The 15860-nt window shown below is 49.4% G+C and overlaps 2 protein-coding genes across 4 annotated transcripts in view; both read right to left on the bottom strand.

Annotated features, from left to right (window-relative positions):
• The window catches only part of SAG (S-antigen visual arrestin), a 43309-nt gene that overhangs the window by 26804 nt on the left and 645 nt on the right, over positions 1 to 15860 (bottom strand). The window contains exon 2 of the mRNA XM_053215987.1: positions 2153 to 2283. Coding sequence (XP_053071962.1) covers positions 2153 to 2227 — 75 coding nt within the window. The 5' untranslated portion in view covers positions 2228 to 2283. The remainder of the gene's footprint in view (positions 1 to 2152; positions 2284 to 15860) is intronic.
• ATG16L1 (autophagy related 16 like 1) overlaps positions 14088 to 15860 on the bottom strand; it is a 36090-nt gene continuing 34317 nt past the window's right edge. For all 3 annotated transcript variants that reach the window (XM_027047409.2, XM_027047412.2, XM_027047422.2), the window contains one exon: positions 14088 to 15626. In XM_027047409.2, coding sequence (XP_026903210.1) covers positions 15533 to 15626 — 94 coding nt within the window. In that variant the 3' untranslated portion in view covers positions 14088 to 15532. The remainder of the gene's footprint in view (positions 15627 to 15860) is intronic.

The following is a 15860-nucleotide window of genomic DNA, read 5'->3' as shown; positions in this document are numbered from 1 at the left end:
AGGTCCATCCTTGCTTTTACGTTCAGACAAAGTACTGGTAGAGAGGGAAGCTGATGGTAAGACTCTAAGGAGGAGGTGGACCGAGAGACGTACGTGTAAATAGCATGAACCTTGGATGGGAGCAAAGGCGTGTGTTCTGCTGCAACTGGAAAGGGAGTGGGGGAAGGGACAGGAGCAGGTAGGGAAGTGGGGCCGAACAATGCAGAGGTGCAGCCGACATGCTGTTTGCTCAACCAACAGACCCATGTGCCCTTCTTCCTGGACAGAAGTTGCCAACTGCATTCAGGGTTCACCATCCCCATGGGGCCCAGGCTAAGAGGAGGCCAGCCCCAGAGGATAATTCTTGATTGGCCTGATCCAATGATGATCATCCAATTCCTTTGGCTCAGGATTGGTTTAGGGTGGGCATGTGAGCCAGTTTTGACCAATCAGATATGACAGAAGTCTGCTGGAGGCTACTGGGAAAACATGTTCCCACTCTTAAGAAGAGACACCAGGAAGGCAACAGTCTTTTCCTTTCTCAGAAAGGAAGTGAGGATGAGATGGCTGGAGCTAGGGCAGCCATCTTGCCACCAGCTGGAGAATGAAGACCACAGAAGAGGGCAGAGTGGAGAGAATCACAGAGAAATGGGCCCAGGGCTCCTGGTGCACCCTGCCTGGGGCCATACAGAGCCTGCAATTGGAATAATCCTAATATGTGAGACATTAATTGATAGATTTGCTCACACGCACAAAAATTCTAAATTTCTCAGTTCAAAGGATGTCTATCTAGGTGTGAGGAATAAAATAGTGGGAAAAACATATGGCCCAGCAGGAGTGGCTTCTTCTTCTGCCAGAAGTTGGGAAGACACAAGTGGGAAAGAGTTTGGAGAATAAATGGTTGATGAGTCCCCAAATTATCTATCACCCCACAGTGGAGTTCCTCAGCTGGGAGCAGAAAGGGCAGAGTGCCCTGTGCAAACCTGTTTCTCTTGTGTTGCACTATGAGGGTCAGAGAGTTTCCTTTGGGCCCAGGGAGGCTTAACATTTGATAAACCCTGAAGGGAAAATCCAAAGTTCAGTTTTACAAAGCACAGAAAATAGAGCACTGAGAAGTCCCTGGAGCACCTGATTTCAGAACTGCATGTGTTGGCTAAGCGTCTAGTTGGGCCAATGATGATGATTCTCTGTGTCCTGCACATAGACTCAGTGTTGGAAACAGTCTCCAGGTCTAAGCTGCTTGAGTAAAGAGTGGACTGATCCAACTGTATCAAGAGCCTTTGAAAGGAAAATTCTCAACCACTTCCGCGGGAACCCCTCAGAAGTCAACTAGAAGAAAGATCTAGATCTACACCGTCCAGTGCAGTGGCGACTAGTTACAGGGGGCTCCTGGACACTTGGAATATCATTCCAAACTGACATGTGCTATAAATGTAGAATGCATACCAGACTTCAAAGACTTAGAAAGTGAATGTAAAATGTCATCAATAATTTTGATATCATTTGCATGTTGAAATGATAGTTTTTTGGCTATATCGGGTTAAATAAAAGTATATATGAAAATCAATTCCATCTGTTTCTTCTTTTTTATAAATGTGGCTGCTAAAAACTTTAAAATAACATTTGCAGCTTGAATTGGACAGTGCCGAGCTAGATTGCTGGCCCCTAAGAAGCCATCAGGTGGAGCAAGGAGACCCCGTCCATGGAGGCTGTGGTGTAGACCTTCCATCAGGCTTCCCTTTAAGATAGTGTTTAAAATTTAAGTCATTGGTTCAAGGCCAGCCAAGTAAAATGGGGGGTAAGGGGTGGGGACTGAGAGATGAGGAGAAAATGACAGGTCTCAGGACTAAATTCTTGATGAGACTGAAAAGAAGTTGTATTTGTACAATTCACTCATTCATTCATATCTCATTGTCACCCATAGAGACAGAAAATAGACACAGAGCTTCCTCAACCTCACAGGGTTTTGATGTTGATTGTGTCTATTCTTTTTGTTTTCTTTTTTTCTTTTTTGAGTAATCTCTACACCCAACGTGAAGCTTGAACTCACAACCACAAGGTTCAAGAGTCACATGCTCTACTAAGCTGGCCAGGTATCCCCATCCCCATGTCTATTCTTGAAAAAGCTCCTTTAAAAAAATTGCATCAAGTTGCTCACTTCTGTACCACTTACCGATTTGTCCCGGGAGATCTTCTTGAAGATAACATGGTTTGGTGCAGCCTTGCCGGTCTTCCCGATGGCCGCCATGTTATCTGTCCCTGGAAGCTTCTTCCACCGCGGGATGTAAGTCAGGTGTTAGAGGGCTGGGGAAAGGTAAAATGATCCTCAATATACAGTCAAGGACATTCTTGGTATAAAACCAACTTGTGAGATGCTGTGGATCCATTAGACATTTCTTTGGATCTGCTTGAATATCGATGTTTGATTAAATAAGGTCTTTGTCTAGTTTCTATTACACAGTGGTGTGCTTTTTTAAAAACATGTGTTTTATTTTTCTTGATAAGTCTCAAACATTTCTCAGAAAACCTCACTCAGAAGCCCAGCTAGATTCCAATGAGAAGGTTTTACTTCCTGATTAGCCTTTGGTATCATAACACTTAGCCAGGTTGGATCTAAAATTCTATCCTCACGATGTCTTATGGTAATTAGAATAGAGAAAGTTCCTGAAGACCACTATATAACCACTTCACAAATATTATTTTCAAACTATGTCAAGTCCCCAGAAGTTCTTTTTTTTAAATTTTTTTTTAATGTTTATTCATTTTTTGATAGAGAGACAAAGCATGAGCATGGGAGGGGCGGAGAGAGGAGGAGACACAGAATCTGAAGTAGGCTCCAGGTTCTGAGCTGTCAGCACAGAGCCCGATGCAGGGCTCGAACCCACAAACTGTGAGATCATGACCTGAGCCAAAGTCAGACGCCCAACTGACTTAGACACCAGCAACTCATACTCAGCTGTTTTCCTATCCTGTTCTCTCACTGCTCCTCAGCTTTACGCACAGTGGAAAAGCCATCTTAGCTGTCCAGAACTCAGTGAACTGAGCCTCTTTAGCAAGCCAAGTCCCTGAAACCACACAGAGAAGGCAAACCTGGGACAGACTGACCACATGAAAATGCCCATCGTCCTGACCCTTGCTCTTCCCTGTGCTTGCCCCGGGTTTCCGAGAAGCCTTGTGCTGGGGATGGTCATGTACCTTGTGCAGCCAGATGGGCCCGGGAGGCGAGGAGAAGGGCTCTGTCCCTCTGGGGTGAGCAGCCGGCCCTGGCTCTGTGTAACCAGATGACCCCACCGAGGTTCCTGGCTGATGTGCGTGGGGAATTTGTAGGGAACTTGGGGAGGGTGCCCACACCCGGGTCTCAGTGTCTAGAAGCCAAATCCCATTTAAGGAGCAGGGTGGAGAAGGGATTAGGGTTGAGACGGGCGAATTGGTGGTTTCAGCAGTTCTAAGCATTAGGCAAAGGCACAAGTCTCCATCCAGAGGGGCTCACAGGTGCAGGAGCGCCAGTGGGGAAGGCGTGGTGCAGGGGAGGATAGCTCAGGAAAAGCTGCTTTTTATCCTAACCCTCTTTGGGTTCTGGAAATAGACTGATTAGCCCTTCACCCCCAGTATCACCGGGACAGGGGATTTTGGAGTGCTCAACAAACTTGATTAAACTCAGCAGGTGGCTAATGCAACCTTGGGCGTGGGGATAGAAACAAAAAGGTCAAGGAGAAATGTCAACCTCAAGATGAATCCTGGTGTTATTCAAGCCAGACCAGATGGGTGCCCCCCCTCCACCCCTTGCCCTCCTGATTACTGTCCCCAGTCTTGTCTGTTCCTCCCCCCACCTGCACCCCACCTCCCCCCTTGTCTCTGGAATCTGCCCACATCTTCTCATCCCCAGAGCCTCCTCCTGAGTCCACACCACCCCCTCTGCTTCCTTGGACCATAATGTCTCCTGCCGTCTGACTACCTCCATGTCCAGCCTCCGGCTCCTTGTCTGCAGTGGAAGAGGGGCCTCCCAAACCCTGACCTGTCCCCTCCGTGTAGTATCTCCCACTGTTGTCAGGACACGGGCACCATCTTGAAATCTCTACCTGCTTTCCACATTGTCCTGTACCACATTTCCCCCCACTCTCCCACCCCCACTGTTCTTTTTTGCCTGGAACAATCCTCTTCTCGGGGCGCCTGGGTGGCTCAGTCGGTGGGGCGTCCGACTTCGGCTCAGGTCGTGATCTCACAGTCCGTGGGTTCGAGCCCCGAGTCAGGCTCTGTGCTGTCAGTTCAGAGCCTGGGACCTGCTTTGGATTCTGTGTCTGCCTCTCTCTCTCTCTCTCTGCCCCTCCCCCACTCACGCTCTGCTCTGTCTCTATCAAAAAATGAATAAACGTTAAAAAATTAAAAAAAAAAAAAAAAAAGAACAATCCTCTTCTTCTGTCTTCAACTTGCTGACTCATTTCACCCTTCGTGCTGTAAGTGAGGAGTCCCATCGTCCGGGGAGCCTTCCCCAACTTCCGGGGCTGGGTTGGAGGCACAGCTGCATTTGATGCTTGTGTGGTTAGCTCATGATCTTTCTTCCCTCACTTGACTCTTGGCTCCAGGAGGGCAGGCACCCATCCTGTTGTTTCCCTCACCTCTGCGTTCCCGGTGCCTAGAACGACAGCTGCTCACAAGAACACTCAGGGAATGAACACACGGGACACCGCAGACACATTTACCTACTGGACTTGACCTTGTGTCCGGGAATGAAGCCAAGTCTAAGCAAAAAGCATGTTCTAACACTGTGGGGTGTTAGCATCTATGGAAACATTCCGGGGGCTCCCCCTCTGCCTGGACAATGCCTGCAAGGCCCTCCCAGATTTGCTCCCCTGTTACCTCTTGTGAGAAGTAAGGGAGATGACTCACTTTCAGAAATACCAAATAAAAGCTACACTGTCTAGTTAACAGGTTTATAACCTATTGGAAGTATGTACAAACCCCACCCCCCCCCCAATGGAGTCCCAAACCCTTACACACTTCACTTCTTGGTTCTTCTTCTCCTCTCCCTTCTGAGCGCTTATTTCCAGAGGCCAAAGAACACGCGCCAAAGAACAAAGGGAGGAGGGAATGAACATTTGCCCCAATCACACTACTTCACTTCACATCACTTCCCTGTGCGCTGAGTCTCCACATCCCTCCTTTGAGTGGGCCGATGGGCTTATTTCTCACTACCTCACCCACTTCTCCGGCCTATTGGTCTCTTCACTTTTCTTTAAAGCAGCCACAGGGCCTTTGCGCTTAACTGTTTCCTGTTCTGGAACACTCCTCTCACAGAGAGCCGCTTCCTTTGGGTCTTTACTTCAATGTCACCCCATTCACCCCACAGCCTATAATGTACCAGCTCACCCAGAACTTGCAGCCTTCTCTGCATTATTTTTCTTGTCACTTATCACTGTCTCACATACAGGAGAAGCTGTGTGCCTTGTTTTCCTGTCTGTCCCCGACCCCATCGTTCCTGGAATGCATGCTCCAGGGGGGATAGAGACTTCCGACTACCTATCCCATCTCCAGCACTTAGAAGAGGGATCTCACTAGCCTTGAAGCAGCACATCGATGAGTCTCTGGATTGCAACAGTGTAATAGCTGGCAGAAACTTTTTAAATTTCTAAGGGGGAAAGCTTTTTTTTGTATTGTTTTTTTTTTTTTAAACCAGAGGAATGCCAGCAGTAGCTGGCAAAAGGAATGACAGAATTAGAAAAACATCATTTGACAAACTCTGATTCCATTAGCCAGCCATGCCTTTTGATTTTCTGTATTTTAGTATGTATGTATGTATGTAATCTCTACAGTCATTGTGGAGCTCAAACTCACAACCCCTCACAACCCCTCGATCAAGAGTCACCTGTTCTTCTGAGCAAGCCAGGTGCCCCATATATTCCGTTATTTCTGTTGCCTTGACATCTGGGGCTCTGCGGCCCCTGGAGACTGCTAGCCCTTTCCTAGAGACAGCCTTTCATACGCAAAGTAACCAATCAGAGCCCACACACCTTGGAGGCCTCCTTTCCTCCCTGGTCAAGCTCTCACACTGAGCTACTACTGCCCTGCCCTAATTATCCCCAGACCAGGATTCAGACACTGGAGAGAGCCCATCACTAAAGAGCCGGAAGAAGTTATTCAAACTCTCCCAATCTTCAACCCACATATCTTGCCTCATCAGCTCTTTCCTGGGGAAACCACAGAGACTCTTGCCCATGTTTTCCCCTCCATCCCTCTGCCCCCTGACAGAATCTGGTGCTTCCCCATGTGGCCCCACGTGGCATGGGCTGTCCCCTCCTTTTGGGAACTGTAACAGATTATCTTTTCAGTGGCCATTGTCTCCTGATCTGTTGGCCTTACCGTGGCTGAATGATAATGAAAGTTACTATCAAATACTGATGAAATGATTGACTCAGACAATTATTCATTGGAGTCAAAGGCCTCGGGTGAAGAGGTGATGGGGAAATGGCTGCTCCTATAGCACCAAAGTGATGGCATTTGGATCCTGGGCTTATCACAAGGTGCAAGTCTCACAGTACTGGGGGGACCAGGCATGGTCCATGGTCAATCTCAGAACTGGCAATGATGCCAACCAGATGTCACATGTCACCTTGGGTTAACTGGAATCCATTAAGCCTTCAGACATCACTTCTAGTTTATAGAAATGCAGGGAAGAGAGGAATGAGCTAGATGACACGAGAGAGTGACTAGATGAATGGAAAAGTGGCTGATGTCTTTTCCTGAGTCAATGTCACAGAAAAGGGAGGTACTAGATCAAAAAACGTAAGGGACCCAACCTCCAGATGCAACGTGTGGTCCCAGACTGCATATCCCCAATCGGAAAAACCGGATCTACGGGACATTTTGGGTCTACTGGGAAAATCTGGATATGGTCTAGGTGGCAGGTAAGACGGAAATATCTGGAATAAGAAGGGAGAGCTAGTGACTGCACAAAGAAGATCATAGGATGGCATGCATAATATGATCACACCTTGCAAACACACACCTATGCACCTATGCAAACTTGTACCTATATGTGTATACACACATATGCATGTTTAATATGCAGAATCTGAAAGGATACGTATAAGGAACTAACAGTGGTCTCTGTGTGATGGGTATGTTAGGTTTCACCTATTTTAAAAATTTTTTCTCCAAGAGTCATTTACTTCTCCCATAGCGGAATGGTTAAAATATAACATTGTCATAAATTTAAAAGAATCTCTGATTTTTTTTTCCCCTTAAAAACACACACATGGGGCGCCTGGGTGGCTTGGTCGGTTAAGTGTCCGACTTCGGCTCAGGTCATGATCTCGAAGTCTGTGAGTTCGAGCCCCGCGTCAGGCTCTCTGCTGACAGCTCAGAGCCTGGAGCCTGTTTCAGATTCTGTGTCTCCCTCTCTCTCTGCCCCTCCTCTGTTCATGCTCTGTCTCTGTCTCAAAAATAAATAAACGTAAAAAAAAAAAAAAATTAAAAAAAAAAAAAACCACGCACATAAGAGAAAGGCAAATGACCAGGGTGCTTCTTTTAGCGTCTGCATCAGAAGGGCTGCCCTGAGCGGTGGCCGCAGCACCTGGGACCCGCCTGCAGCTGTGGGTGCTCTTGGGACGCCTGTTCTCTTAGCACCAGGCTGCTGGGAGGGTGCAGATTGGCAGACTTCAGTTGCTGACCTGCCGACGCCTGGCAGGTGGGAAAAACTGGGGGTGGGCCGGATACCAGGCCTCATTTTTTGGGAAATGGAGTCTCTGGTAGTCGTTCCCAGCCTCTGGTCTGTGATGAATTTTTCTCTGCTTGGCAGAAAAATGAGAAAAAGAAGGGCGCTGTTGTAAGTTTTGTCATGGAGCCAAATGCATTCAATGTAAGTTATCCTAAGGTTATGAAGTTCTCAGCTTTTGGATATTAAAATGTCCTTTTTCTCTCTCTCTTTATTGAGGCATTCTTTACACACAAGTAAATCTGCCCATTAAAAAAAAAAATTTCTTAATGTTTATTCATTTTTGAGAGACAGAGACAGTACGAGCTGAGGAAGGGCAGAGAGTGAGGGAGACACAGAATCTGAAGCAGGCTCCAGGCTCTGAGCTGTCAGCACAGAGCCCAATGCAGGGCTCGAACCCACAAACCACGAGATCATGACCTGAGCCAAAGTTGGACGCTTAACCGACTGAGCCACCCAGTTGCCCCAAGTCTGCCCATTTTAAAGTGTGCCGTTTGAGGAGCTTAACTACCACTATGGTCAAGACAGAACATTGCCATCACCCCCAAAAGTTCCCTGGCCCCTATTTCAATCAACTTCTCCACCAACCTCCCCAGTCCCCGGCAACCACTGATCTGCCATGAGTTTTGCGTTTTCTGAAATCTATTAAGTTTAGAATGTAGAGAAAAGCTGGAATAATACAAGCGACACCCACACAGTCAACGCTGGGCTTTGACAACGAACACTTCCCTGTGTGTGCTCCACCTGTCTATTGCTTGTTCCTTTGGAACCCTTTGAAAGTAAACTGCAGACATCATGACACTTTACTCATAAATGTTTCAGAATGCAGCTGCTAAGCGTAAGAACAAAATGTCCTCTCTCTTATAAAATAAAGATTAGAGTAGATGGTAGTTCAGAAAAAAAACATCCTTACTTGGCCCAAAGAAAAAGTTGTCAACCTTTCTCTAGTTATTTTGGAAACTGACTGCTCTTTGAACGCTCGCCGTCTGGGAACCACTGGCGACAGCAATGCCAGCTTCTCTGGAGTCGGCGTCCGGTGCCACGAAGCTACAAGCCCTGGGCTTCCCCTCCCAGTACCAGACGCAGCACCAGGCTGGGGATGTTCAGCTTAAGAAGCTTATGGGCTTTGGGGCTAGGTTATCGTGTTAAGGTTTTACGAGGGCACATGTGCAAGGAACACTGGCATACTCCACTAAACGTCACCTACAACATGAAAACCTTGTGTCCTCATTGCCTTGGTTTCACCGAAGCAGAGAGGACCCGAGAAGACTGGGGTCTACTGGATTTACGAAGACTGCCAGGGAATCAAGAGCTTTTAAAAGCCACCTTAATTCCAACATGCACCTCTTGGTCAACTGACCTAAAGAACAGACAGCTGTTCTAGGTCAGGCTGGCTTAGAGCATCTGAAACCATAAACGGAATCCTGTGGGTTTGGGCAGACACCTCGGAAAAGAACGTAGTGCAGGGGCACCTGGGTGGTTCAGTCGGTTGAACGTCCGACTCTTGGTTTTGGCTCAGGTCACGATCTCGTGGTTAGTCAGTTCGAGCCTTGCATCAGCCTCGGTGCTGACAGTGCGGAGCCTGCTTGGGATTCTCTCACCCCCTCTCTCTCCGCCCCTCCCCTGCTTGCTCTCTCTCAAAATAAATTAAAAAAAAAAAAAAAGGATGTAGGCCACACTCCACCCCTAGCTTGGTTCTACTCTATATCCACAATAAGAAGTGGCTGAATGCTTCCAGGGATGGGGAAATCATTACCACCTTTCTTTCAAACTGTGTGTGACCCATGGGGAAATTGTTAGGAAGGATTCAGCTTCCCTTCCACCTCTCTTCATTGCTGCAAGTTAATCCAGTATCTTCTACGTGTGACTCTTTCATGATCAGGACACAGATGGTCATTCCTCATGGGCATTGAAACCCTCTCACCATGCCGGGGGCTCACCCTTACGCAGATTTCGAATGTCCGTGCTGAGGCGTCATGTAGGGAATGGTACCTGGCGCTCCAGGTTTCCATGTAAAGGAGACATGTGGTACAAACAGCCCCAGACTGGAGTCCTGGGCTCTGTGGCCTACGGATGGGTCCACTGCGACCTTGGGGAGGTAGCTGGGCCTCGGCCTGCCACCTACAGACTCCTGACTCACAGAGTTGGGGAGATGCATCGAATGTGCAGGTGAGTCCTATAGAAGGAGAGTCCCGTGCAGAGTGGAGGCAGGGGGATCCTGGCCAACACTTCCCTTTGTCCTCTCCCACGAGAGGCCAATGACATGTGCCTCGGGGGCTTCTTCACCCTGACCACGCCACGTGGGTCCCAATACCAGAGGGTCCTTCAGGGGTCATGAAGCTGCCTCAACACAAGATTTTGGAGCCGACCACAAACTGAGCAGCTTCCTCGTGACGCGGATTGCACGGAGGAAGATGCCTTTCCGAGGGGAGTACTGTTATGGATTGAGTTTGTGTCCACCCCCACACCCTGTGCGATGGGGCGCTGGGAGGTGATCAGGGTTGGATGAGGCCATGAGGGTGGGGCCCTGATCTGATAGGATTAGCATTCTTGTAAGAGACACCCACTCTCCACTCTGCAAGTGCAGCAGGAAGTCAGGCGAGCACGCGGTGCACGGCAGTGACCTGCAAGCTAAGGCTGCAGGATGGAACCCACCTTGTCGGTGCCTTGACCTCAGACTTCCCGCCTCCAGAAGTGGGAGAAAGGAGTATCTGTTGCCTGAGCTGTCTGAGCTGGTCTGTGGTGTTTCCTTAAAGCAACCTGAGCTAAGACAAGGGCGCACGCTTTTCTTCAGGTAGATCAACTGCTCTAGATCAAAAGAGTTTGGAAAAAAGACACGAACCTGGTTTCAAAATGCCCCTTTTTTTGGTTGGAATTAGATAGGGGTGGTGGTTGTCCAGTGTGAATCTGCTTTAAAATGGCTCATTTTATGTGAATTTCAATACATCTAAAAACAGTACACATTTTGCACTGTGACCCCAAACCTACACCTACATGCACACAACAGCTTCTACACAACACTTCCACTTCCTCTGTGGTTTATTCCTAGATTTTAACTACTCTCCATCCCTCCTCCTCTCTTGTCCCTTTGGCCCCCCTTTGGGGGCTGTCTGGTTTGCTTTTTGCTGACTCAATCCTACTAAATAAAAACGTGACCAAGTGCCCACTGTGCCAAGCACTGCCTGGGGGTCCAGGATACGGCTGCTCCTGAGACTTTACTCACAGGCTCTTGGAACCATCTGGGCGTGTCCTCTAGGGATCAACACACTTCTGATTCCCGAACAGAAACCAGATTGTGTCCAGCCTGCGTGCTGCCTGGCCTGACTTACAAGCATAACTGTGGTTTCCTAAGTTATGGGAGAAACTGTGGTTTCCTTCTGGGAGAAGGAAGCCCAGAGCCCAAATTCACCTGCTCCCCTCTCCACATCTAGGGCCAGAGCAAATCCACAGAAGCCTGGGACACAGCGACATGCAGGGCTGCCTGTTCCCACGTGGGACACACGTACTGCCTCTATGAGCAAAGTCAACCAAATCCAGCATGCGGCATAGAAAGAAGTCTGCAAGAGATACTGTTCTAGAATAAAAAAGACCGAAGAGGAGAACAGAATGTGGCCTTACTGCGGACAATTAATTCCCTTTCCTGTCCCCATGCGGCACCCCACACTCAGGCAGATGCCTGTGCCATCTGCTCTGGCCAATGGGATGTGACAAAGGCGACCCAGGCAGAGTGACAAGTGCTTGCACACTGACGCATGCATGCTTGGTGCGTCATCCGTGTTCTCCTAGCTGGCCTCCAGACGTGAGGCCACCCTCTACTATTCATCCTCAACTGGGCCAGCCCAGCCCTCTCACAGAATCGGAAGAAATAATGGTTGCTTCACGCCATTACTTTTTAAGGTAGTTTGTTATGCAGTGAAAGCCAACTGGATCCTGATCCAAACAAGCCAATCATAAGAAAGCCATTGTTGAAACAATCAGGAAAATTCGAATATAGATTGGATAGTCAGGGACACGGAGTTCCCGTTAATTCTACGAGGTGTAACTTACGGCACAGTGTCCTGGTTAGCTTGGGACGATGCATGCTGATTTATGGGGAAAATGACATGCTTTAAGTTTGCTGTCAAATATTCCGGCAAAGCTGCGGGGGGGGGGGGGGGGGGAGGACCGACGGGGACGGGCAAGGGGAGGGGCACCGGGACTTCTTCTAGCCTCATCAGGTTCTGGATCCACCCGGATGTGGGTGTCTTCACTGTGCCCTGTGCCAGTCAGTCAGGGCTAGATGAGGGCCGCATAGCCCTGGGCAGAATTGAGAGAGACGGGGAGTGCTCGAGGAGCACAGCGCAGCCAGAGCACAAACAGTATGGAAAAAGTATCTGGAAGGAAGACAGGGAGGGGTTGGGAGGCACAGACAAAAACCAGTAGGGCTGTGCTATGAAAGCCAGAGCTTCCTGAGGTACGAAAATCAAATTTTGCCGAGATAAAGCAGGTTAAGAATAATTTTTTTGATCAGAGACCAATGTTACTGGATCGCACCCATTTCTCTCCATTTTCTAACAAATGGGTACATTTCACTTAACTCAAGATTTCCAAAGTTTATTATTGGCTTGCAAATTTGGGATTTCTACCGAGTGGGAATTACAGTAGGGCACAAGAGGAGAGACGTAGGGGAGTAAAGGCATCAACTCGGCCAGCCTGGGGCCGAGCCCGCGGGCCTGGAGGAGCAGGCAGGTTGCAGGCAATGGCGCCCACTAGGGGTCAGGACCCTAGAACAGCTTCTTGCCAAGCTGTGAAACGCCCCGACTTGTGACACGGGATGTGGTTGGGAGATCACAGAATCTGAGAGCCACAGGCTCCTGATGACCACCCAAGATCTCGCAGAAATCCAGAAACGTTTGTGGTTTCGTGTGTGGGGCGTTTCATCATGGCTGCTCTCTCTCCCGGTGGCCACAAGGGTGAGGAGTTTCAAGTGCACCTTTCAAAACGTCCAGTTCTCTAAGAGCACGGTCGTGCTATGCATGTGAAGACCCTGGTACACTCAGCAATGTGGAACTTCCCAAGCAGCTCACCCCTGGGGGCAGGCAGGCCCCTCCCAGCTGAGAGCAGCTTCACCCACTCATGCCGGCATCCATACAAAACCTGTGAGCCACGACGTGAAAGGTGAAAGACGCAGAGGGGCTTTGCAAGATTTCTAGGACAAAGACTAGCGTGTACACAGTATGTGCTTTACGAGTTAAGGCACCGAACTTGATTTATCACACTATTTGGGGAAACGACCTGCGGAACAGAAGTTCATCTAAAAAATATGTCAAAACAATCAACTTCTGAGATATGTTAATGTCCGGGTCAAAGCCGACACCGCTTCCACAGGAGCGTACCAGCTCCGACCACCCAGACTCAACTGGGAAACGGGGAAACTGCGCCCACCCCACACCCCTGCCAGCAGAAACCGCAGCAGTGGGGCAGGGCCCCAGATCTGACAGATGGGAGCATCAGGACTGTGAACTGGGTGCAAATCCTATTCCACTGCAGTGGGTGCCCGCACACTGAACAGCTCAGCCCTGGCAGTCAAGGGACCCGAAGAGAGCTTCACAGTGTGGACGGACCTCAAACTGAAGCATCTCTGTTCAAAGTAGAGAGCAGCCAAGCTTCCCTGCAAGTTCAAAGAAAACAGGATAACCGGAGGCTACTGCAATGCTTACTTGAGGCCTCTTCTGAGAATGACTCACCTCCTTGAAAGTGAGTACAAAGAGCTACAAAGGGCTCTCTCAGCTCTTTGGAGGCTGCCGGCTGCCTCTGAGACTTCAGATCGTGACGGAATCCCAAGCCCAGCTGCTGGGCTAAATGGACTTTGGCAGGCCCCTCAGTAAATGCAGCGGTAAGCGGACCGGACAGCGGTCTCTCAGGGAGGGTTCCGGAACGTCAGGACTCGTCCTAGCACTAGGCTGCTTGCCAGAGACCAGAGTGCCCACGAACAAATCACTCCTCTGTGAGGTAACTCATGCCCCTTCAGCAAAGAAGAGGCCAGAGACCAACAGGAGACAGGTATAGCTCGTCGCCAATCCTACAGGCAAGGTCTCCGGTGAGGAACTTGGAGGCTCACATCTGCCACAGCACTGAGCTGACGGCGGGAGTTTCGTCGGCGCGCTGGGCTCTCGGAAGGACAGATGCCCAGATGCAGGAGACCTTTTGTTGGGTTAAGACTCACATGTGACGTGAAACCGGAATGCTGGTTTTCAGGCAGTGGCAATTTGGGCTTAAATGCTGAATGACAAGGAGAGATTCCAGAAGAATACTAGCTGTTATTTACAAATGAACAAACACCAGGAAAAGAGATAAAAGAAACAGCTTTTTCTCTTAAGGACAGAAGAGAATAAAATAACCACCAAGAGACACAGAGTTTGAAAAGTATAGAACAGATTTCTTTTTTTATTTACAATCAAGTTCTGTTGGGCAACATAATTAAATAAATAACAGCTGCGCCCTGGCCTATGCATTCCACCTCCCCTTGAGCTCTTGGAGCAAGCTGAAATGGGGGGAGGAGGGCCGGGGAAAGAGGGAGGACGGCGGCGGCCCCCCTCCTCACCCAGCTCCAGCTCTCGTCACCCACAGCTGTCCAGAGAACAAGTGCAGAAGGAAAAATATAAAGTGCAAATTAAAAGGTGATAAAAGTATCGGTGTTTCAGTCACTCAAAAACTAAAATGATATACACAGGTAAAATGGTAAGGATAAATGTGTAAAAAAAACAAACAAACAAAAAAGAAAGCCACAGGCCAGTTGCCCCCGGCCTTGCTCATAACTCCTGAAACCTAAAGATGACATTCCCATGCTTCTTGGAATGGGCTTCTCACACTAAAGCACCGAGGGGCTATTGCACGTAGGCTTGGCAAAAGGGCAGTGACCTGGAACTACCGGCTCCAGGCGAATACCTTCAAGGCCTCCAATCCCTCGTCACCCGTGGGGAGAAGCAAGGCACCCCTGGAAGGTGGCGTGCACCCACTTTCTGGGAGTCTACAGACGGACACAGGAATACACTCTGCCCCTGCAGCACACTTTCCTGGAAGAAGGTTTGCACCCTTCCTCTCCCGCCTCCAAAAAGTATTTTTTAACCAAGTTGGGATTTCTCTCCTGACTGAGAAATTAGTATATAGCACTGTTGGGGAGAAAGGACGCCCGAAGCTTTGAAGAACAGAGGCTTTCTAAGAACAGTTTGGGAGAGCTAAGGAAATTCCAACAGTAATCAGATGAGATCAGAGTGAGAGCCTCGTAATAATGACACAGGCCAACGGGGAGGGAACACAGTCCTGTCTCCTCAGAAATCAGGGCAGCCCCCGCAGCCGAGGACAGGGGTAATCCTGTTTGGGTTTCTGTTAATCCAATGATTAAAGCGAGTTCACCAGGAAAATGGCCCCAGGGTGACAGGACACGCATTCGGCCAGAACCAACCGTAGAAGGTCGGGAGAAAGCCTGGAGGGAGAACCGACCCCAGGTGTGTGGGGTGTTCCCGGCACGGCCGGCCTGCGAGGAAACCGGTAGGTGTCCCCGCTCTCCCCACTGAGGTATGGAAGATCAGAGCCAGTAGTGTTTCCCACCGAATCAGGGCAAGAACCCGCACCTCTGCTAAGTGACTACAGGGTCAGGTTCTCGCACTGTTATTCCTTCAGGCCGTAGAGACCTCAGCCCAAATCCTCGGAAATCCCGTGCAAAGGAAGCCACTGCGCCACGTGGCTCGGGCTCTCCAATGGCGGTCAAAGCTACACCCAACACACCCCCCGCCAGGACAGAGCTGCGGGAGCCTGCGTGCGTCTCCAGCTTCGGCTCTGCTCTCTCTCGAGGAGGTGCCGTCAATATTCTGACCACAGCACAGCTTTGCTTCCTTTGTCCACACTGACCACGTGGGAGCCGGAGGGGGACCACGCCACTGCATTGATGGACGAGCTTCAAAGGGAGAGGTCGGAACATGTGTGAGATCTCGGTGAACTGAACACTAGGTCCCCTTCACGTTCAGGGAGCAAGGCCTTTTCCAGGGCCTGGTTTACTTGGCAGTATTGCTCCCACTCACAGGCAGGCCCTTACTAACGTGCCAAAAAACCCGAAGGAACCCTGCGTTGCATTTTCGGAAGCGGTTTAGGAATGAAAGGAGCCAGGCCTTATCAAGGCTACTACCCCAAG

Source organism: Acinonyx jubatus, chromosome C1 (assembly GCF_027475565.1).
Source record: "Acinonyx jubatus isolate Ajub_Pintada_27869175 chromosome C1, VMU_Ajub_asm_v1.0, whole genome shotgun sequence".
Lineage (NCBI taxonomy): Eukaryota > Metazoa > Chordata > Mammalia > Carnivora > Felidae > Acinonyx > Acinonyx jubatus.
The sequence above is the reverse complement of the archived record's forward strand: the minus strand, read 5'-3'. Positions and strand labels throughout refer to the sequence as shown.